This window comes from Peromyscus eremicus, chromosome 8a (genome assembly GCF_949786415.1).
Source record: "Peromyscus eremicus chromosome 8a, PerEre_H2_v1, whole genome shotgun sequence".
In the NCBI taxonomy this organism is placed as follows: Eukaryota; Metazoa; Chordata; class Mammalia; order Rodentia; family Cricetidae; genus Peromyscus; species Peromyscus eremicus.
The window spans coordinates 18,097,007-18,120,232 of record NC_081423.1 but is presented as its reverse complement, the minus strand read 5'-3'; the positions used below and the strand labels follow the sequence as shown (position 1 = coordinate 18,120,232).

The 23,226-nt window shown below is 51.9% G+C and overlaps 2 protein-coding genes and 1 pseudogene across 2 annotated transcripts; 2 read left to right on the top strand and 1 right to left on the bottom strand.

Moving 5' to 3' along the window:
- Positions 1-6,577: 6,577 nt before the first annotated feature.
- Positions 6,578-9,680, bottom strand: LOC131916532 (tryptase-like; annotated as a pseudogene).
- Positions 9,681-13,491: 3,811 nt separating this feature from the next.
- Positions 13,492-15,183, top strand: LOC131915938 (tryptase beta-2-like). The gene is made up of 5 exons (XM_059269243.1): positions 13,492-13,770; positions 13,921-14,086; positions 14,220-14,485; positions 14,628-14,791; positions 14,866-15,183. The coding sequence occupies exons 1-5, from the start codon at positions 13,710-13,712 to the stop codon at positions 15,028-15,030; spliced, it is 822 nt and encodes a 273-aa protein (XP_059125226.1). The 5' UTR covers positions 13,492-13,709; the 3' UTR covers positions 15,031-15,183.
- Positions 15,184-19,156: 3,973 nt separating this feature from the next.
- Tpsg1 (tryptase gamma 1) lies at positions 19,157-23,068 on the top strand. Its single transcript, XM_059269242.1, has 6 exons — positions 19,157-19,202; positions 19,829-19,855; positions 21,180-21,351; positions 21,933-22,198; positions 22,505-22,650; positions 22,751-23,068. Exons 1-6 carry the CDS (start codon positions 19,157-19,159, stop codon positions 23,066-23,068), a joined length of 975 nt encoding a protein of 324 aa, XP_059125225.1.
- The last annotated feature ends 158 nt before the right edge of the window (positions 23,069-23,226 follow it).

Below are 23,226 nucleotides of genomic sequence, written 5' to 3'. Positions count from 1 at the left end.
TAGGGGTTGTTCGGAGTCTCTTCCCAGGTTTTATTTGTGACAGGGTTTCTTTCTGTAGACGAGGATGGCTTCAAACTTGCGGTGATCTGTCTGCCTCAGTCTCCGAGGTGCTAGGCTTACAAACATTAAGTCACCATGGCTAGCTCTGTGTCCTTTCTTTCTTTGGAGATAGAGCCTCATGAAGCCCAGGTTGGCCTTGAACCCCTGAACCTCCTGCCTGGGATTATAGATTTGCGCCACCATTCCAGATTTCTTAGTTTCATTTTTACTGCTGCTTTGATAGAAACACCTTAACAGGAGCAACTTAAGGGTGGAGTGTTTGTTCTGGTTCCCAGCTCAAGGTATACTCGGTCACCGTGGGGAAGGCATGGAGGCAGGGGCATGAAGCAAGTAATCACGTGATAGTCACAGTTCAGGAGCAGAGCAACGAATGCATGCTGCTCAGCTCTTTTTATACAGTTCAGGAGCCCGGACAGAGAACGGTGCCTCCTACAGTCCATAGGTCTTCCACCTAAACCAATGTAACAAGATAATCCCTCCTGGAATGCCCAGAGGCCCTTCTCTCAGCTGATTCTGTTAAGTTGAAAATCAACACAATCGCATTCAGTTTATTCTGGCCTGGGGAGTCCGACCCAGCGCCTCCTGCGTGTTAGACAGGCACTCTACTAACTGCGCCACACCCCCAGCTCTGCTCTCCCCGTTCCTAATTAGCATTTTTGTCGAGGCTAACAGTGTACATTTCACCACATGTCCATATTTCCTATTTGCATATCCTTTTTGGTGAATGTGCAAATGTTTTTTATTTTGTTTTTTAATTGCTTCCTAAGTTCTACATAATATATGTCTCGAATCAAAGTCTTCTAAACATTTAAACGTTCTATGGAGAACTGATTTCGTTGTACAGAGTGGGGGGATAGAGGTAAATAGAAGAAGGGATCTGAAAGTTCTGAAGGGTCTAGTCATTCTCAGTTTGGGCCAGAGAGCTGTGGAGTCTGTCTATTGTGGGGACAAGACCACCAGGCCAGCCCTGGACCTTGTATCTGCTGTAAGCTGGGAGGAAGGACAGGTGAGGTCCACTGACAGCTCCCCCCAATCCTGCTGCATATGGTGGGGAAGAGCTCTTACCTCCATTTGTCTGCAGCCCAGAGTGCCAGGGACCAGCTCAGAGGCAGAACACAGTGAGATAGGCTGGACAGAGTGGTCCTCGCTGAAACCTGAGTTTCTTTTCCCCTGTGTGGGAAGGGGGCAATGCCCCCTCCAGGCAGCCTTCCTGGTTCCTGTAAGACACACTCACCCACATCTGGGAGTCCAGCTTCAGGGGCTCCTCAGAAAGTTCTAAAAAACACCTTCCTCAGTGTCCGTGTTCCCACATCCAGCCCTGGGTCTTCCTACTCCACCTCAGGTCAGAGGGGTCAAGTCTCTAGCTGCCCGAGCAAGACTTCCTGTCTGGCTGGGGCCTAACGACCAAGGGTGTGGCCAGAATGCGGAGTATAGGACTTTCCTCAGTTCCAAATCTCAGGTCAGGGTTGGAGGGTTCCACTGATACCCTCTAGATCAGCGATCCCCTCTAGGTGTTGGGGAACTGAGGCTGGGGAGAATTGTTCAGTCCTCCTCCTATACATGACATCATAGGGCAGGATGTGGCTGTTTCGGGCCTGCCTGACCCACAGCCAAGGCTCAGGATTGCACAGTAGGTGCTGGAGGGCTGACTCAGCAGTTGAGAGTATGCACTGCTTTTGTAGACAACCCAAGCAAGTATGGGTGGTTTACAACGGCTGTAATTCCAGCTCCAGGGCATCTAATGCTCTCTTCTGGCCTCTGTGAGCATCTGCACTCATGAGCGCACGTAAGGCTCTCCCCACATCATTAAAAATAAAATACATCTTAAAAAAAAAAGAATGCACACTAAATGTTTGATCTGGTGATGCATGAGCCCACTCTGGAAGACAGTCAGAGCACTGGCTCCCTTAGGTGCAGATCTAAGGAGGGGCTATTTGGGGAGGTAGGAGCTGTCAGCTCATCCTAGTACAGATGTGTCCCCACAGGCCATCCCATCTGGTCCAGGAACCTGATGTCACCCAGTTTTAGGGATGTATCCTTCATGTAACGTATCTCCCCAAATCCTGAACCCTAGAGCCATTGCAGGTTCCCTTTAGGGCCCTCCCCTGTCCCACTTCCATTTGCCTCTAATATTAGGGACCTGGTTTCCTCTTCACTTTCTCACTTAGTTTCTCACCAAGTTCTTGACACTCTGGATTCCAGGTCTGCTGTGGAGGAAGAAATTCCATCTGTGCATCCGTGCATTCCCTCAACAACCAGTGACAAGTGTGGCCTTTGTCCTCACCAGATGGAAGGACAGAGGGAGGTCACAACCTGGCTTTGGTTACCCCATCCCAACTACTGGGGTCTCCCAGGGTCATGGACTAAATAAGTTTGCTGTGGACCACAGTGGTAACTTGCTCTTAGGGCCCTGGTCTTTCTGTCTCCGGGATTCTGTACAAGACTGAGGCTGGAGCTGTGCCCTCCTCCAGGCTGCTCACTGGCCTTGGCTGCCCTTTGATCCCAACCAGGAGCGTTGAGCATGTGTCTGTAAATGATTGCTGGGCTGAGATGTATCTCTCTGACACGCACAGAGATGAAAGCCAGCGTAGTGCCTGCCCTGTGCCCCTAACCCAGCCTGTCTGTGGACCTCATACTTGGAGCTCCAGGTTTTTAGGGCCTAACCTTTGTTCTCTCTGAGCCCATCACACACACTATATGGCAGAATTCTCAGAAAGTTGTCCCCCCCCCCCCCCCCCGGACATGGACAGTGACAATCCATGGAGAAGAGGATATGAGCGAAGGCATCCTCTTCACATGATTGGGAGTTGCAGGGTGTTAAGGATGTGCACACAGAGCTGTCAGAGTAGGCAGGCTGGCTATGTAGAGTCAACCCAGGTCCTCCTCAGGAACCTAAGTCACTGTTCTATTGCTGTGAAGAGACATCATGACCAAGGCACTCATAAAATAAAGCATTTAATTGGGGGCCTGCTTACAGGGTTTTTTTTTTTTTTCCAAGACAGGGTTCTCTGTGTAGCCCTGGCCATCTTGGAACTCACTCTGTAGCCCAGGCTGGCCTTGCAGCCTCTGCCTCCTGAGTGCTGGGATTAAAGGTGTGTACCACCACTGCCCAGCTTGATTACAGGTTTAGAGGGTTAGTCCATGAGCACTATGGCACAAAGAAGACCATGGTGATGAGCAGTAGTTGAGAGCTTTACATCCTGATCTACAGGCAACAGGTAGAAAGAGAGAGAGAGAGAGAGAGAGAGAGAGAGAGAGAGAGAGAGAGAGAGAGAGAGAGAGAGAGAGGCCATTCTCATCCAAACCAGCACACACAGGAGGAGACTCTTCCTGTATAGTGAACAGCAGACTCCTGGAAGCCTCTAACTCTACCCTTTGGCTGGCTGTGAGGTCGTTTGTTAGTTGGGGACAGATGTTGGCTCCATAGAAGTAGTTTCAGAGAGCCAGAGAGATGAGAGAGAGAGGGGAGAGAGAGAATACTGCCACAAAACTGAAATCTTCTGTCTCTAATTGCAGCCCCCTCCCATGTTAAGAGCACAGGAGAGGAAGGAACCTCAGTGTACAGAAACAGCAAGGGAAGCTGTGCTGTTAAACTGGTTTAAAAATTGAGCTACTTTTTGAAGAGGCCAATGATGTGTTCATCCTATCTTGGCAAATACCACTGCATATGCTGTAGTATGTATATGCCTCATTATGGAGGCACAATTCATGTTGTCTTGTTATGCCCAGATCTCGGGGAACCCCCAAAGACCACCACAGAGACCAAATCCCATATAGAAAAGCAAAGAGCCTTTATTTCAAGCTCAAGCTTGGACTCTCTGTCTGTCCAACGCAGTAGTAAGAGCAGACAGCCCCGAGACTGGGTGGGTGTGGGAGCCCACAGAGGTTCCTCAGTGAGATCTGAGCTTGCTTTACCCAGCAGGGCTGCATAAGGGGATGGATTGACCATGTGCATGATTACCAGGTGTTTGGAGGGGTCTGCACTTGGCTGTGTGGTACGCTTTGACCTAGCAAGCGGGAGGTCTTTTGCCCCACCCCTTGGTATTCCTATAAAAAGCCCTTTAGAGCCGAGCGGTGAATCCCAGCACTCGGGAGGTAGAGGCAGGCAGATCTCTGTGAGTTCGAGGCCTGCCTGGGCTACAGTCCTGTCTTGAAAAAACCAAAAAAAAAAAAAAAGCTCTTTTGAAGAGATAGAAGGGGCAGGTGGATTTTGATCCAGGTCCTCCCAAAGCTATCCTGTCTTTCTGTCTACTAATACCTTATGTCTCTCTTCTCCTCATAGAAACCCTGTAAAAGGTGGGAGTGGGTCCCCTACAGGTGGGATAAGTTTTTTTTTTAATATTTTTTAAATTTAACTTTATTTTATGTGCATTGGTATTTAGCCACTGGTGTCAGGGCCCCTGGAACTGGACTTACAGACAGTTGTGAGCTGCCATGTGGGTGCTGGGAATTGAACCCAGGTTTTCTGGAAGAGCAACTGGTGCTCTTAACTGCTGAGCTATCTCTCCAGTCCCCCTTTTTTTAGGGGGGTAGGTTTTTTTTTTTTTTTTTTTTTTTTTTTTTTATCATGGTAGAGGTTGAGGGTGAGGGGATTTCCAGGGTTCAGGACCCTGATTGGCTGACATTTGTCTAGGGTTATCTTGGCAAAAGGGGAATAGGTGTGTGCTGGGCTCAGGGACATGTGTTGATCTTATCTAATGGTTAGAATGTTTGGAATGTCAGGTACTTCCCCTTAGATATTGGCCCTTCCCTGGGTGGTGTCAGTTTATGGCTTTTTCCTGGATCCGGGTGCTGCCTGCCAATAAACCGAAACTCAGGCCTACTTTTTAGCTGGTTTTTATTAAGTTGGTCATGGCAGCAGTGTGGCCAAGCTGTCCTGGGTCATACAGTCTCACATGTGAATCCAGTGCTGGCCAATCCAGAAACCACCTCTCTATCGACAGAGTGGCATTGTCATAGACTTCACTGGAGACCTGCCAGCAGGGGGCAGCCTCAGACTTGAGCAGCCCTAGGATCTCGAGCAATCCTGACGTTATTTATAAGGATGTAAGCCAGGAAGCCCCAAAAATGTCTAATAAAGATGCTGGGTGTGATGGGCTGGACAGATGGCTTGGCAGTTAAGAGTACTGACTGCTTTTCCAGAGGACCTGGGTTCAATTCCCAGCACCCACATAGTAGCTAACAACTGTCTGTAACTCCAAGATCTGACACCATCACATAGACATACATGCAGGCAAGGCACCAATGCACATAAAATAAAATTAAAAAAAAAAGATATTGGATGTGGTGCACACCTGTGATCCCAGCACTGCTGGATGTGGTGTGGATCTGTGGTCCCAGCACTGCTGGATGTGGTGTGGATCTGTGGTCCCTGTACTGCTGGATGTGGTGCACATCTGTGATCCCAGCACTGCTGGATGTGGTGCGCATCTGTGGTCCCAGCACTGCTGGATGTGGTGTGCATCTGTGGTCCCTGTACTGCTGGATGTGGTGTGCATCTGTGGTCCCTGTACTGCTGGATGTAGTGTGCATCTGTGGTCCCTGTACTGCTAGATGTGGTGCACATCTGTGGTCCCAGCACTGCTGGATGTGGTGTGGATCTGTGGTCCCTGCACTCGGGAAGCTGAAGCAGGATGATCATGAGTTGGTTGTCAGCTTGGGCTACACAGTGAGACTGGATCTTAAAAAAAAAATCTAATAAAGAAGCATTGGGAAACAGGGGACAACTGGTACATGTGTGACATCAGGTGAGACAAGCATGAGGACATGGTCCTTTGGGTATGAAATTCCGGCAGTCAGGGTGTGTGTGTCCCACGTGATATTTCCTCAGTGTCAGTAAAGCCTCCATTGGACCACAGCAGGGCCGGGGGATGGCGCGGCTGGCAGAGTGTGTGTCTTGTAAGAGTGAGAACCTGAACTTGGCTTTCAAGAATCCACATAAAAGCTGAGCACGGGGGCACACCTGTGATCCTGTGGCTGGGAAATGGAGACCTTTGGGCACATGGATGAGCTAGTCTAGGCTAACTGAGCAAGCCCCAGGCAAGAGACCTTGTTTAAAAAAATGACACAAGCCAGGCAGCGGTGGTGCACGCCTTTAATCCCAGCACTCAGGAGGCAGAGCCAGGCAGATCTCTGTGAGTTCAAGGCCAGCCTGGTCTACAGAACGAGTTCCTGACAGGCACCAAAACTACACAGAGAAACCCTGTCTCGAAAACAAAAAAAACAAAAACAAAAACAACAACAACAAAAAAACCACAAAAAAAGAAAGAAAGGAAAGAAAGAAAAAAAGATACCTAAGGTTGACTTCTAACGCACGAAAGCACACACACACAGAAATGACGAGGGACAGTCAGTATCAACAACAGCAAGGACAAGCACTTGTCACTTTTCTGACATTTCCCCAAGGGGGCAGTTTTCTGTTGTCTAGACAAATGGAGATCCAGCACCCCAAGATCCCAGCCATGTCCCTTGGGAGGAGGTTCCAGACACAGTACACCTATGTGCACAGTAACAGCAATCACCTGAGAACCTCAAGTAGCAATACAGCAAAATCCATGGCTACTTTCACGCACTTTAATGAGCCATTGAAGGCGGCTGACTGCACACTGTAGGTGCCTGGGTGGCAGGGTCAGGAGTGGTCAGGGATGGTGATGGGGAGCAGAAGGACAGGGAAGGTGGAACGACAGGAAGGCAAGGATGCCGCCTGGGCAGGAAGCAGTGTGTTGGGAACAGCAGGCATCTGGTTCTTCCCTGACCCTGGAAGTGATTCAGGAGTCCTTGGGGGACATAGTGGTGGGTCCAGTCCAAGTAATGTGTGACCTGAGTGTAGATGCCAGGTCTGTTGACTGTGCACAGCCATCAGTCCAGCTGATCACATCTACCTGCAGCTAGGTATCTTTTATGTGCAGACCAAAAGTCTTCTGGAGTCACCCTAGAGAGAACAGGGGTCAGTACTCTTGTTAAGGCTTGGTAGAGGTGGCAGGACCATGAGGGGACAGGGGATCACCTCTCAGGAGTCGTGTTTTTCACTCCCAGCACACAGCATGTCATCATGGACAATATGAACATTGTCCCCTGTGTTGAGACCTTTGTGACACTTCAAATCACAAAGGTGGTCTCCACAATGGGAACTTGCACCTTCCTTAGGGAAATGGCAGTGGCAGTCTAACTGTGGGTGAAAGAAAGGTCGTCATGGTGGGCAGGGTCCCAGGGGGCTGGGGTGGGCTCAGCTAACCCTGTTCTCTGGGGATAATCGTGCTGGTGAGTGTCTCCTTGAACCAGGCCTGCTGCACTAGGCTCTGCCAACCTGGTTTCTTCCTCCAGGCTGGACCTGGATTTCTGACCTTAATCAGAGAAGGAGGACAGTCCTGGGGGTCATCAGAGAGCCATCTGGTTGGTGGAGGGCAGGGTCAAAGGCCATCATCTGCCCTTAGCATGGCTGGCTCCGGCCTAGGTTGGGTAGAAAAGTTCAGTGGAGCCCTGGCCCTGGACACCGTTCCCCCTGACCTCTGTGTATGGGGAGCTTGGATCCTGTCCCAAGGATCCCAGAATCCTGAGGTCCATAGCCAGGGCCTGCTCACAGCCCAGTCCCTAAAGTTCTGCTCTGACTTGTCATAAAAATAAAAAAATATATAAAATAAATAAAAGAAGGAGGAGGAGGAGGAGGAGGAGGAGGAGGAGGAGGAGAGCAAGAAGAGGAAGCAGCAGCAGCAAGAGCACTTGAGAGAAGAGAAACTGGTGCTGGAGGCACCCAAGGGCCCTGTCCACACCCACACCACATTTGTGGCCTGGGTGACAGCCCATGAAATGCTGGTCTTCGCACAGTTGAGGCCAGCTTCTTTCTTCAGGTGTGTGACAGTGTTGATAAGCCCTGTCTCTCTCTTCCTCAACCCGATTCCTACAACACAAATTGACTGTAGCCTCTTCAGACATGGAGAGACTAAGACTTCAGGTACCAAATGGCTTGTCCTAGCTACCCCGGGGTATCCTGGCTTATGGGACTTGAAAGCTCTGTTCTGATACCTTCCCACTTCCTAGGTCTTCAGATTTCTACTCCCCAAGTCAACTTGTTGGAAGGAAACCCCCAGTGCTGAGGATGTGGCATGACCAGGCCCTCGCCTGTCTAGCCCTCAGCTGTCCCTGCCACATACCATCATTGGCAATGTCACCTGGCCTATCACCCAGCACAGTGTCCCTGAGGGGAGGTCTATGAGGCAGCAGGGAAGGAGCTAGGGAGACATAGCCGGAAATATTCACAGGGTCCTTGAGTTCCAGCAGGGTGATGTCTGCCAGATCCTGAACAGTATAGAACTCAGAGTGTGTGATGAGCTGGCCCACACAAAGCAGGTGGTCATGGTAATAAAGGTACTACTTGAGATACTGTACTCTAACTTTGTTCGGGTCAGTGATAGTCCTAGAGAGGAGAAACCTGTGTCACTGTGTAGCCTGAGAAAGAACCTCTAAGATGCATCCTCTTTGGGCACACTGGGATGATGCTAGAAATGAATAATGGACCACTGTGTGTGCAAGGGGATTAAGATTTGGGGCATTAATTAAATCAGGTATGGTGACCCACACCTTTAATCTCAGCACTTGGGAGGCAGAGTCAGGAAGAACTCTATGTATTTGAGGTCAGCCTGGTTTACAGAGCAAGTTCCAGGACAGCCAGGGCTACATAGAGAAAATCTGTCTCAAAAAACCAAAAAGAAAAAAAAGGTCTATGGCTTTTTATTTTATTTTATTTTTATTTTTTTATTTTTGGTGACAGGGTCTCTCTATGTAGCTTTAGCTGTCCTGGAACTTGCTTTATAGACCAGGCTGGCCTTGAACTCACAGAGATTCACCTGCCTCTGCCTCCTGAGTGCTGAGATCAAAGACGTGTGCTACCACTGCCCAGCCATTACAGACAGTCTTAATCAGTGGGCCAAAGAAGAAATCACAGGTAAAGCTAGAAAGACAGAGAGATACGCGAAATGAAGACACAACACATCGAAACACATGGGGTGTTGACAAACCATGTTGAAAGAAAAACAAAGCTCCACAAGTCCACACAGAGCACCAAGAACTCAGACAGAGCCCCCGAGGCCAGAAGGTGAACTCTGCACTCCATGATGAAATTACAAAGCAGGGCGGGAAGTGAGGCTAGGGAGTGGAGTAACACATTTCCACACATAGGTCAGGACAGCAAGTTTGGGGTCTGGAAGGCATGTCTAATGTGACCATCTCTCAGACCACCATGAGATGACATTACACCAGAATCCATGATGACAAGTTACATCTTGTCTTCTAATGCCCCGTCCAGGTTGCCATAAGTCACTGGATTACTTTTGTCTCCCTACATCTGGTTTAAATACCTGACCAACAGCAGAGCTGTAATGGGGTTTCCAAATGCTCATATTTTTTCTTCTTTGGTATTCCCTTGTCTTCATACTCTCCAAGACTGCTGGCCAGAGCCAGATGCTATTGTGAATGTAATGCATTTGTCCAAAGGCTCTTTGTGATTAGATGGCAGTTGTAGGTCTGGAGGCAACCCCAAAGAGGAGAAATACCCTGGCATCATCCCATCAGGGGCACCTGTTATCAATGGGACTCTGTTGGAGACATTTGTCAGCCTTGTCCATGGTGGAGGGCAGATGCATCCCTTCAGGGCTACTCTTCTGCTGCCATCCGTCTGGTTGGATGAAGATGAGGAGACGGGGTCCCCAGTGCTGGAGGGAAACTGTGTTGAGACAGGTAAGGACCTCCTCCTCCCATGGGCACCCACAGAATAAGCAATTTCTGTGAGTCCTTGATCCCCATGACATCAGATTTCTGGTTCCCAGGTAGGGGTAGCTAGGGCTGGGGACAACTGCACTCTTCTGACTGAGGCAGATTCCATGCTCCCTGAGGCACATCCTCCTAATGAGAGACTCTCCAAGAGAGGGAGGGCCCTGCTTGTCAAGTGTGTAGCTCAGGCGTGCGCACAGTGCCGGGGCTGACTCTTCTTCAATCGAGTACTGTCACACATGGAACACAGCCTTATGAGTAGAGGCTAAGGGCCATCAGGGGCTGGTGTGGAGGCCAACACTGCATCTTGTTTATCTGAGACATGATCCAACAACCCAGTCCCTGCATGGAACTCACCCTGTACCCTGGGCTGACCCTGGGGATGGATGCTATATGTAGCTCTTGAGGTGTCTGCACTTTTGTCCCTTCTCAGGGGACAAAGTTAGGAAATACACATGTGTGTGCTCACACAATACCCAGGCACATACATGTGCTGATGCAGTACACACAAGCACACATACTGTCAAGTGAGCTCTTTCTCTGGGGAGATTTAAGCAAACTCCAATCGCCTCCTTGTAAGTGCACTAACGACGAACCAACGTATAATTCCAAAGTCAGACTTGGGGAACCAGTGTGTTTCTTGGACTTGCGTACAGAATGTAGATAAAGGATTACTTATGGGAGGGTACGTGACCCCAAAGCAGTTGCACCACCTAACATTCTCGCCTCAACATTCCCCCTCCCCCAGTCAACCTGCCATATTCTGTATACAGTAGTACCTCCGCAACCCAGGGGGCTATGTGCAGTTAGGGTATAACTGCATACAAATAAATGGCCAGAGAGACCAATGACCCTCTCTATCCCTTCTTCTATGGAGGAATCAACAGTCAAGCCTGATCTTGGGAGGCTCTTGTAATCAGTTACAGCTGTTCTGATGAAGATGCTGGCGTCAGGCTGGCAGGACAGCACTCTACAACACATTCCGTGTGTACAACATCCACGCTCACACACTCACGCCTCATATCCATGTTTCTATAGCTACAATGGAAACTGCAAGCTCTTGGTCACAACTCTCCCCTAAAGGGTCCCCAGGTTTACTTCCTTCCCATCTTGGACTGCTGGTCTACATCACCCTCCCGCCCCTCCTCCAAGCAAAGAGGAGGGCAAAGGTCACAGTTCACACACTGGTTAAGTTTAGAGCTCCAGCAGCCCTGGTTCTGCCTCCAGCTCAGAATCTGGGTAGTCCTGCCCTTTCTTTCCATGGGGAAAACTGAGGCTTAGAGTGCAATTACCTGCCATGGTCTCATGTAGAGGGTCTGCCCATCCTGGTTCACCCCGTTTATGCTTGCTCACCCTAGGGGTTTCTACTACAACCCCGTGAGGTCCCTACATAGCCTGGGCTCAATGTCACCACATAAGAGTCAGGTAGCTTAGGGGAGCCCCAGTTAGCCTTGCACCTGGGCAGGAGGCCCAGTGGGGTGCTCCACAGTCTCCTCCCTGGTCTGGTATGCCCTCTTCTGGAGACACTGAGAACTGTGGCATGAGGCACAAACTAGGCTTTGTAGATAACTCCAGATGGTTGTAACATAGGAAAGTCTCAGGGTTCTGCAAATGCAGGGATACCCAAATCGAGTAAGGCAATAACGCACAAAATCAGCTTACAATCCGACTTCACCAGCAATTGGAAAATAAACTCAGAAGCCAAAACTATTTGCTAACACTGGCTGTAGGATAATACACTGTCTTGTTCTGTGGTTACTCTAACACATCTATTATTTTCAGTTACATTTGGAAAGTTCACATTTAAAGAGCTTTCCGCTTCTAGAACATCCTTGATGCAGATCTAGATCATGTTATCTATCATCCTCTTTTTGAGGCGGAACTTTCTCTTCAGATTCCAGGGTAGAGAGATACTAGCAATACATTCTCTCAGAATCTGCGAGGCTGAGAAATCGAGAAAGCCCTGCCTTTTTTTTTTTTTCTGTTTGTTTTTTTGAGACAGGGTTTTTCTGTGTAGCCCTGACTGTCGTGGACTCATTTGTAGATCAGGCTGGCCTCAAACTCACAGAGATTCGCCTGCCTCTGCCTCCCAAGAGCTGGGATTAAAGGTGTGCACCACCATCGCCTGGCTAAGCCTTGCTCTTTGATTTTTGTTTTGAACCAGGATCTTGCTATGTAATCCAGATCTCAACCATCCTCCTGGGATCACACCTGTGGGCCACCACGCTCACCTCCTTACATGAGCTCCTAACTAGTTAATCTCTTGGGCTTGAACCAATCACAATTCCTTGGAGTACCCAGATCCACAGCCCCTGATTCAATGGTGCCTGCAGGCCTAACCCCTCTTGGTCCTCTAGGTTTGGAGCCTCCCCTGTGTCCCTAGGATACCCTCTCCCTTGACACCTCTGGATTCCTGCGGTTCTGTCTTGTCAGCATCCTGTTTGAGAGCGCTGGGGACATCTTGTTAGAAAGGGAGTCTGCCCTGTGCTGTGCAAGGAATATGTCCAAGTTGAATATACCTCTGGGGTGTGCAGAGAATGGGGCAGGGCAATCCTCAGAGAAACCCAGGAGGTGGCAGTGGGGACCAAGCTGGTGATGGACTAGAGCTCAAGGTGAGGAGAGGGCTGTAAAACTCTGATTTGCAGGCCAGAGAAGCCAGGTGGTGAGGTGGATGGGCAGGTAAGACCGTGGTCATCCTGGTCCTGGAGGGGTACAGGGGTGACTAGGGTGGAGTGTCTTCTGGGAGGAGGCTGGTAGCCCCTTCTTGGATTTTCCTCCTCTGCAAGTGTTGCCCCTTACTGATGAAATGCTCGATGAAATGCTCAGCTTATCAGATGCCCAAAAAACAGCCTTCCATATCAGGAGAGCTGGGCAGATAAGGCCCAGGACACACTGCAGGATTTATCTGTAGAGCTGGGTCTGATGGGGGAGCAGGGCCCCTTGGGCTGGGACACTTGGTCCTGTTCCCTGACAAGGCTGATTCCTATTCTGACAAGGGGCCTCATGTGACTCTCTCCCTAAAACTGTCCAGGAAAGCTGAGCCTGAGCCTGAGGACTCGGGGGACTTAAGATGAATGGCACTGTTACCCTTGCTCCTTTTGGGGTGGCTCACAGACTGTCTCCTGTTCTGTATCCCTCTTGGGAAATGTGTTAGAGTGTGTCAACATGTCATTATAGGGTGACACTGAGCAGGGAGCTTTTTTGAGATCTCCTCTGAATCCCTGGGCAGGGGACAGAATCCTCATCTCAACAGTTGGAAGGAGTGTCATCTCAGTGATGTAGGGCACTCAGCTAAAAAGACCCTCAGTGTGCAGTGTTCTGCCCATGGTGGGACCCCCTGGAATCTCCAATACCAGCAGCCCTGGTGGACCCTGAGCAGAGACCAGCTGGATCTCAGAACTCTGCCTTGCAATAGCCTGAAACACCAAGACCCCATGCGGGGCGTGTGTTGCTGGTCTTCTGCGCTCAATCTTGTGACTTGTGGGACTCAGAAGGGCATCTGGGTGGTGGGGGCATTGTTACATGGGGGCCTTTGATCTCAATCATTTCCTTCGTGTCTGGATTGGAGGGTGGTATGCCCCTCCTCTCATGAACTCTGGTCTGGGAAAATAAAAGGGCAGACAGAGGACAGCAGACAGAGTAGAGAGCAGCGGAGACAGCCAAGGTAAAGTCCTTTCCCAGAGCCCCTGGCATCTGCACATCACCCTGAAGCAGAGTAACCAAGCTTATGACCTTAGTGACCTGGAGCACCAGACCCCAGACTCCCTGGCTGAACCTACTCTCCGTTTCACGGGCCCTGACTCCATTTGGACTCGATACTCTGCTAACCCCAGTCCAGCCCTGTCTCCCAGCTGGACTCAAGCTGAATTCCTCACCTCTTCCAGATGCTGAAGCCGCTGCTGCTGATGCTGTGCCTCCTGGCCAGGCTGCTGCGTGCCGCCCCTCGTGAGTTGTGCCTTGAGCCCTCCCTGTCTCTCTCTGTCTGACCTTCACAGGCCATAGGCTATGGGAGAATGTGGAGAATCCCAGGGGTAGTTGCTCCAGTACAGGGAAGAGCAAGCCAGGATGCTGAGGTTGATCCTTGTCCTTTTGCAGGCCCAGCTGAGCAGCGAGTGGGCATCGTGGGAGGACGAGAGGCTTCTGAGAGTAAGTGGCCCTGGCAAGTGAGCCTGAGACTGAAGTTCAGCTACTGGGTACATTTCTGCGGAGGCTCCCTCATCCACCCACAGTGGGTGCTCACTGCGGCACACTGTGTGGGACCGTGAGTTTCCCTGGGCCTGACACGGGTGCGGAGTGGGGATGGGGTGTGTGTGTGTCAAGATTTCTCCCACAGTCCCCAGTGTTCCTGAGGCTTCAATGTTCAGAACCTCCCAAACAGGGCTGTATTCTTCCAGGCACATCCAAAGCCCAGAGCTCTTCCGGGTGCAGCTTCGTGAGCAGCATCTATACTATGAGGACCAACTCCTGCCTGTGAACCGGATCATTGTGCACCCCAACTATTACTCAGTTGAGACTGGGGCAGACATTGCTCTGCTGGAGCTCAAGGACGCCGTGAATGTCTCCACCCATGTCCACCCCATATCCCTGCCTCCTGCCACGGAGACCTTCCCCTCAGGGACATCATGCTGGGTGACAGGCTGGGGTAACATTAATAATGCTGGTATGTGTCGGGGATGGCTGCCAGTTAGTTGGGCAGGGACTAGATCTCACCCAGCCCCCAATATTGGAGGGTGGACAGGGGTTCCCAAGGCTGGCCAGTCACTGATGAGCTTCCCCCAAAGGCTGCACCTCTTTCACCCCAGAGTCCCTCCCGCCACCCTATACCCTGAAGCAAGTGAAGGTGCCCATTGTGGAAAACAGCCTCTGTGATCGGAAGTACCACACTGGCCTCTACACAGGGGACAACATTCACATTGTCCGTGATGACATGCTGTGTGCTGGAAATACTGAGAGGGACTCCTGCCAGGTGGGTCCCGTGTCCTCCCCCGTACCCCACCCCATCCAGTCTCCATATGGAGTGCTAGCCCCTGTCTTCCCCAGGGTGACTCAGGGGGGCCGCTGGTCTGCAAAGTCAAGGGTACCTGGCTGCAAGCAGGTGTGGTCAGCTGGGGTGAGGGCTGTGCAGAGCCCAACCATCCTGGCATCTACACCCGGGTGACGTACTACTTGGGATGGATCCACCGCTACGTCCCTGAGAACTCCTGAGCTGCTTCCAGGTCAGAGGAGAACCAGGCCCTATTGCCTTTAACTGGATGCTTCCTGCCCAGGTGGAAGCCCCACCTTCCTGTCCTTCCGCCTCCCATCCCTCTGAGCCCCTGGCTACCCCCATCCCCTCCGCTTCCCACCCCAGGTGGCTGCACAGGGTACTCACGCTCTTCTGCGGCTCATTAAAGTTCATGAGAACAGCTGTGGGGGTTGATCTCCTCATTGTGGGTGTCACTGGGGGCAAATAGAGTACCTTGGCCAGGCTGTGATGCCCTTGCTGTGGGGTCCTATTCACAGGACTGGCATACTGTAGTGGGGTGGGCCTCTAACCAGCCCCTGTCCCCAGGACTAACCTCTTTCCACACAAGCTCACTTTAAAAACGTATTTTAAACACATCAAACATACGCTTGTTTGCTGGGCTTAGTGGCGCACGCCTTTAGTTCCAGCACTCACGAGGCAGAGGCAGGTGGATCTCTGTGAGGGGAGTTTGAGGTCAGTCTGGTCTACAAAGAGAGTTTCAGGACAGCCAAGGCTGTTACACAGAGAAACCCTGTCTTTTTTTGTTTGTTTGTTTTGTTTTTTGAGACAGGGTTTCTCTGTGTAGCTTTGCGCCTTTCCTGGAACTCACTCGGTAGCCCAGGCTGGCCTCGAACTCACAGAGATCTGCCTGGCTCTGCCTCCCGAGTGCTGAGATTACAGGCGAGCGCCACCACCGCCCAGCTGAGAAACTCTGTCTTAAAAAAAACCACAAAAACGAACATGTGCTTGTTTAATATAGGTGCATGCCACAGTGCATGTGTGGAGGCCAGAGGACAACTTTGTGTAGTCAGTTCTCTCCTTCTACCTTTTTTTTTTTTTTTTTGGTTTTTTCCAGACAGGGTTTCTCTGTGTAGTTTTGGTGTCTGTCCTGGATCTCGCTCTATAGACCAGGCTGGCCTCGAACTCACAGAGATCCATCTGGCTCTGCCTCCCGAGTGCTGGGATTAAAGGCGTGCGCCACCACCGCCCGGCCCCTCTCCTTCTACCTTTACGTGGACTCTGGGTATCCAACTCAGGTCCTCAGGCTTTGGCAGTCAGCACCTTTACCCACTGACCATCGTCTTGCCTGCCCACAGCTCATTTCTTTTATGTGAGAGGCATCATGCCCTTAAGACATGGAGAACAGCGTGGACACCTTAAAAGACCCATGGAGAGGGAAGCCAGACTCACTGCAGCCGGGCCAGGGGACAAAGCATGGCCAGTGCACCTCCACTCCCCTGCAGGTATTGCTCGGCCATCTTCACCCTGCCGTGGCAAAAGACATCTCCTTTGCCTCATTGATGGCTCCGTGACTGCCCTGATAGGAACCCCTTGCCGTCCTGCTTTCTCATTACACTCTGCATAGAGTCCACGTCATTACTGCCTCTGCTGTCCAGAATCCCACGTGGTGGGGCCTGGGGGTGTAGCTCAGGTGGTGGTATTTGCCTAGCTTGCAGGGAACCTTGGCTCGACCTCCACCACCAATATAAGCAGGTGTGCTAGTACACCCCTGCAATCCTGGTACTGGGGACGTGGAAGCAGACCGAGAGTTCAAGGTCATCCTTGTCTTCAAATTGAGTTTGAGGCCAGCCTGGGATATGTGAGAACCCATCCTCAAAGAATAAAGCTCAAAAATAATTTCGCCCAGTGTGGCACATGCCTTTAATCCCAGCACTCGGAGACAGAGGCAGGCGGATCTCTGTGAGTTCGAGGCCAGCCTGGTCTACAGAGTGAGTTCCAGGACAGTGAGATACCAAAACTACACAGAGAAACCCTGTCTCGAAAAACCAAAAACCAAACCAAAAAAAAAAAAAAAAAAATTCATGCAGTGGCACATCTAGCTGCTATGGACTTTACTTTGAGGGGCTCTCAGTTGAGGTTCTCGGGACTTGGGTGTTCATGGTTATTCCTACTCACACAAATGTCTGTTTCTGGAACATTCAGCTGAAGGGAGCTGTTGGCTCATGAGTGGGCCACACCGGGGTAGTCATTCCCTGTTTGCTGGAATGTCGCTTATGTTTCATAATCATACGTCAGCAATGCTGCCCCTTTGTCCCTTGTCTTCATTCAGCATTCTGCATTGGAGGTAACATCTGGTGCGGGGTGACATCCACGATTTTACGATTACTGCTGAGGGCGGACCGTTCCCTTTCTTGGGTAGAGTCCTCATTCTAGATGGGGAAATGAAGTCAGTTGTCTCATCCGGTGCTTGGTGCCATCTTTTGGTGGTGGTGGTGGGGGGTGTCGCACTCTTAACTGCTGAGCCATCTCTCCAGCTTCTTAGTTTTAATTTTTAATGTCAAACATAACATGTATCCACCACAAAAATAAAAGGTAAAGCTGGAACTCGATCCCTTGTCCCTCCATGCCACCCACTCACTCTCTCAGGGTCACTGTGGATCCTGGCAGGTGATGACACTCTGTCGGATAAGTGCATTTAGCCATCCTTCAGTGGAGGCCATGCAGGGTCGGAGATGGACCAGGATCCTAGTGAGAAGCATCTAGGGACAGGCAAGGGGCAAGGAGGAAGGGTGGGAGGGAGAGCAGCCTAGTCTCCTGACGGGCTTTCTCCTTATCTGAGCCTGGCAGAGCAACTCTGCACAGCTCAGTCAGTTGACAGATAAAAGTGATTACTGGCTTCATCTCCCGCCATGGGCTACAGGGGTCAGGCCTGAGAGCTTCAGGGCAGGGCCCGGACCCTCTGTCTCAGCTAGAGGCCAGTACCCAGCTGAGCAGGCTACTTTAGACAGATGTAGCCCTCAGCTCTGGCTCAGTTACGGGAGACTCTGGCAGCTCTCTCTCTCTCTCTCTCTCTCTCTCTCTCTCTCTCTCTCTCTCTCTCTCTCTCTCTCTCTCTCTCTCTCTCTCTCTCTCTCTCTCTCTGTGGTGTGGAGTGTCTCTAGGGCCAGGCTGCCTGTCCCTTTGCTTTTCTGCCAGGTGGAAACAGAACTCACTCCTTCCTGTCTTGCATGGATGGAGCTTTAGTCTGGATAGCAGACCTGGAATGAGTGTTGAGGGGAGCCAGGTAACAGGGTTTTTTGCAGGTGGGGAGATACCAAAAGCAAACGGAGGTGGGACAGGTAAGGGTCCTGAAGTCCTCTCCTGTGGGGACCTGGGAATAGTTCAGAGTCAAGACTCAGGATCTGATTCTGTGAAAACCTGAGTGACGCCAGGCTCCTTGGGTTGGCTGGGATAGCTCCGTAAGAACACATGGCTCCCTTCCCTCCACTGCCTGCCGTATGTTGGGATGAACTGGCAGGCAGGTCCTATGTTCTCAACAGTCCCTTCTGAGGTATGCAGCTCCCTGAGGGAGGCCAGTCACACGGGGTGGGCTGAGAGCATACTTGTTTGACTCTAGGTCAAACATTGAGCATGCACTCTTGAGCCGCACGCAGGACAGGCGGGCACGAAGCAGGCACAATTTGCCCTGTGATGTCACACATCCTGAAGAAGGAATGAGCCATCCTCTATGACCAGTTTCTCTACATCTAATTGGGGATTCCTTACCTAAAAAGTATCAGGGAGACCCTCCAACCCTCTGATTTGGAGCTGGGAGAAGTTCCTGACTCTGGCCGCACCCCTGGGTCAGCTGACCATTAGGCTCCAGACAGACCAGAAGCCCTGCACAGGGTTCTGATTCTGTTTATCTGGGGTGGGGTTAGGAGACTCCAGGCTGGCTATGAGAACAGGGACACAGAGGAGGCTGTGCCGTCCTAGAGGGCTGGGCCTCTCTGAGGAGCCTTGGAGGCTGAGGATCTGGAGAATGGGAGAAGCATGCTCTGAGAACCAAGGCTGCAAGGCCTCCTCCCCACACTGGGGGAAGAGAAGCCGGGGCTGTGGTGGGGACAGCTGGGCCCCATTCTGTTCCTGTTATTTTCCATGTCCTTGAACTCGGCCTTTGCTGCCAAGGCTGGGTGTAGCCTTGTGTGAGACAAATGCAGTTGACAGCCCCTCCCCGTGGTGTACAACAGGATCAGGTGGGGAGCCTGCATCCTCCTCCCTCCAGACCTGCAGCAGGGGTGAGGCCATTGCTACCCCACCCCATACTGGCAGGTCCTGAGCGAGCAGGGGGAGGGGGTGGTCCTGTCTCTGCTGTGGGCAGACACCATGGCTCTGGGGCCCCGTGGCCTCCTACTGCTTCTGGCTGTTCCTGGTGAGTGAGCTGGCTTGGGGTATTTGTATTTGTATGCTTGTATTTGTATCCTGCTCTGGGGTGGGAGTGGGCCTGCTTCCTCTCAGGCCCTTCCCCTGGATCCACCTTATGTTCCACCAGCTGGAGCTTTGAGAGCGTTGGGAGCCCTGTGGAGAGATCTGGGTGCTTTGAAGTCTGAGCTTAGGGGGAGCAAAAACCAAGTTCTTTATGATGGGCCTCTGCTCTGCCTGGGCCCCTCAGCTGGGTAGCTTGGCCATTATTGCTGGAGATAGAGGCTTGGAGTGTGGGTGTGGGGGACACCTATAGGCCCAGACCCTGGTAAGACCCTCCTCAGGAGGACCTAGAGGTTGTGAGGGGCAAGGCTGGGGCAGTACTCAGTGCCTCCCAGCTGTTGTTTATGGCCCATGGCTGGTCCCACTCTACCCTGGGATTAGGATGGCAGCTGGCCAGGCCACGTCCATCTGGCTAGGCCCCACCTATCCGGCTAGATCCTAGCTTTAGCTGCTCAGGGCAGGAACATTCACCTTAGGGCCACCTTGGGACATTGTGGGGACAATGCTTAGGCCCACGGTACCAGAGTCACTCCCATGGGCAGCTCCCTTAATCTTTCTGTCTCCATCCTTCAGGTATCTCTCAGGAGGCTCTGCAGTCAGGTATGTGCCCAACAGATGTTTCAGGATTAGAGACCAGTCCTGGCACGCAGACCACAGAGGGACAGGCTGTGGTGGGGGAAGGGTGGCCTGGTCTGGGGGGGGCCATGTACTCGGCCCAGGCATCTCTGGTGTCCTGGCTGATGGAGCACAGGCCAGCTTCACCTGGGAAGCTGTACCTCTGCATCTCTTTGGTATCTTCGAGAGATACTCTGCATCTCTTTTGTATCTTCGAGAGATACTCTGCATCTCTTTTGTATCTTCGAGAGATACTCTGCATCTCTTTTGTATCTTCGAGAGATACTCTGCATCTCTTTGGTATCTTCGAGAGATACTCTGCATCTCCTGTGCATCCTGCTGGCCCTGCAGTCCGCCCGTTTCTTCTGCTGCTGTTGCTCTTGGGAGAGAGGAGACTCAGGGCATCTTGCTAGCCTTCTTTAGGACTTACCTGGTGTTCTGGGGTAAGGGAATGTAGTCTGCTTCTATTTCTTCTATCAGCGTGGACCCAATTTCCGATTTCATTCTGTCGTACAGATTAAGAGTGAAGCCCTTCCCTGTGGGGTGGCCTCTACTTTTCATTCAAAAAATTAAGGTGAAATTTACATCACATTTAGCCACAATACAGTGTAGCATCTGGTGGCATTTAACACGTTTCCAGTGTTTTGTGATGTTATGTCTATCTAGTTCCAAACATTACTCTAAAAAGAAACCCCACTCTCACCAGGGAGGTGCCCCTCCCCCACCCCATCCTCCTGGCCTTCATAGCTCCCAGCACCCTCAGCCCTTTCTCACTCCCTCAACTCTAGGCAGTAAGCTGCTTGCCCCAGCCCACCAAACCATCTCTCTAAGAGGCCTGCTATATCCTATGGGGCAGTGTTCAGACACCAAGATCCACGAACTTACTTCTTCTAAGGCAGTGGTTTTCAACCTGTGGGTTGTGACCCCTTCCGGGGTCATACAACTCTTTCACAGGGGTCGCCTAAAACCATCTTCATGTAAGATATTTACATTGGGATTCATAACAGTAGCAAAATTACAGCTATTAAGTAGCAATGAAAATAATTTTATGGTTGGGGGTCACCACAACATAAGGAACTGTATTAAAGGGTTGCAGCATTAGGAAGGTTAAGAACCACTGTTTTAGGGCATTGTCATTTCCTGCACCCACGATGCTTCTGGGGGGAGGGGAACCAGCAGGTGGGGAGGAGAGACATTGGGATTCCCCAAGATACTAAGGAGTGGGAATCATGGAGGTCCTAGAGGAGAGGCATTGGGCACAATGCCAGTCTCTGGGATTCCCTAGCCAACAATGCCTCCTTTGGATCAGGGTGTGGCCAGCCCCAGGTTTCGCATGCAGGAAGTCGAATTGTGGGAGGCCATGCTGCCCCAGCTGGCACATGGCCATGGCAAGCTAGCCTCCGTCTGCAGAAGGTGCATGTGTGTGGAGGGTCCCTGCTCAGCCCAGAATGGGTGCTCACAGCAGCCCACTGCTTCTCTGGGTGAGTGACCTGATGAGGCCTGACTGCCTGGGCTTATGCAGCAGTGACAACAAACAGGTCCTTGCTTAGCCTGTGACTCACATCCTTAAGTCCAAGATTTCCTCTTCAATAAAGAAAACTACTGAGGTCCACCCACCTGAAGCGGCAGGGTGCAGCCCCAGCGGGGGTGGGGTCCCCTCTCCCACATCTGCCAGTGCATGGCAAGGAGCCCTTAACTGCCACGGGGCTTGAGAGTGATCCTGACCTCCTAACCAGCTTGCATTTGGGAGGTATCCTAAACCTAGTCAGCGCAAAGCTCTTCTACGTATCTTGCACGATTCTGGAACTGCTGTTCCCTGTTTTAGGACAGCTGCTGGCCCCCAGCCTGCTGGACACCTTCCAGCCAGAGATGGCAGGACCACAGGCTGCTGTCCTTGGGCCCTGAGGTGTGAGGCACTGCCAGGCTCAGGCCCAGGGTACACAGTAGCTGTTTCTGTGCCTAGAGCTGAGGACAAGTGGGACGCTGGATATCGGCAGAGGTGGGTGGTGGGGAGGTTAATCATTGTTTGAGGGGGACACTTACATCTCTCCCTGCTTCCCAGGTCTGTGAACTCATCTGATTACCAGGTACACTTGGGAGAGCTCAAGATCACCCTGTCTCCCCATTTCTCCACTGTAAAGCAGATCATCCTGTACTCTAGCCCCCCCGGACCACCAGGGTCCAGTGGAGACATTGCCCTGGTGCAGCTGGGCACCCCTGTGGCCCTCTCCAGCTGGGTCCAGCCTGTGTGCCTCCCAGAGGCCTCAGCTGACTTCTACCCAGGGATGCGGTGCTGGGTGACAGGCTGGGGCCATATACGGGAGGGAGGTAAGGAGCACTTTCCGAAACCCGCTCCCATGGGGTAAGGGATGGCAAGGGCCACCTGGGGGGGAAGCAGAAGCCACTGGTGCTACCACTGGCTCCTAGTGGCCACATCTGTTCCTCCTAAAAGCCAATCACCTATTGGTCTCTGCCAAGATCCACATGTCTGACTGATAGACTGGGGTTGACAAGGCCAGCACAGGGTGGGGGTCGGGGGTTGGTCACTGCAGGAGGGATGTGCCGGCCACTTGCTCACTCCCAGCACTGTAGCGCTGGTTATTCAGCTTCCTCCTGAACCTTCTTTTCTCTCAGAGCCTCTGAAGCCTCCATACAACCTGCAGGAGGCAGAAGTCTCTGTGGTGGATGTAGAGACCTGCAGCCAGGCTTACAGCAGCCCCAATGGCACCATCATCCAGCCAGACATGCTGTGCGCCCAGGGCCCTGGGGATGCCTGCCAGGTGAGCCGGCTGGGAGCACGGCGGGATCACACAGCCTGAGGCACGGTGGGCTTTCCCCCAAGTCCTTGGTATCCCATCCTCATTCTGACCTGTCCTGCAGGATGACTCTGGAGGGCCACTAGTCTGCCAAGTGGCTGGGACCTGGCAGCAAGCTGGCGTGGTCAGCTGGGGTGAGGGCTGCGGCCGCCCTGACCGGCCTGGTGTCTACGCTCGAGTCACTGCCTACGTGAACTGGATCCACCGCCATATCCCACCATCAGGGGGTTCGGGAATACAAGGGCCTGCCTGGATTCCCCTTCTGGCTGGCCTCTTCTTGCCCAGTCTCCTACTGCTGCTGGTCTCTGGAGTCCTGATAGTCAAGTGCTGGCTGGGGAGATCCTGGCTAGGCTCCACCTCCCACCCAACTTCAGACCTCTGACTCAGGTGTCACAACCCAAGTGTATTTTTTTTTTTTTTTTTCAAGACGGTTTCTGTGTCCTTTTGGAGCCTGTCCTGGATCTCGCTCTGTAGACCAGGCTGGCCTCGAACTCACAGAGATCTGCCTGGCTCTGCCTCCCGAGTGCTGGGATTAAAGGT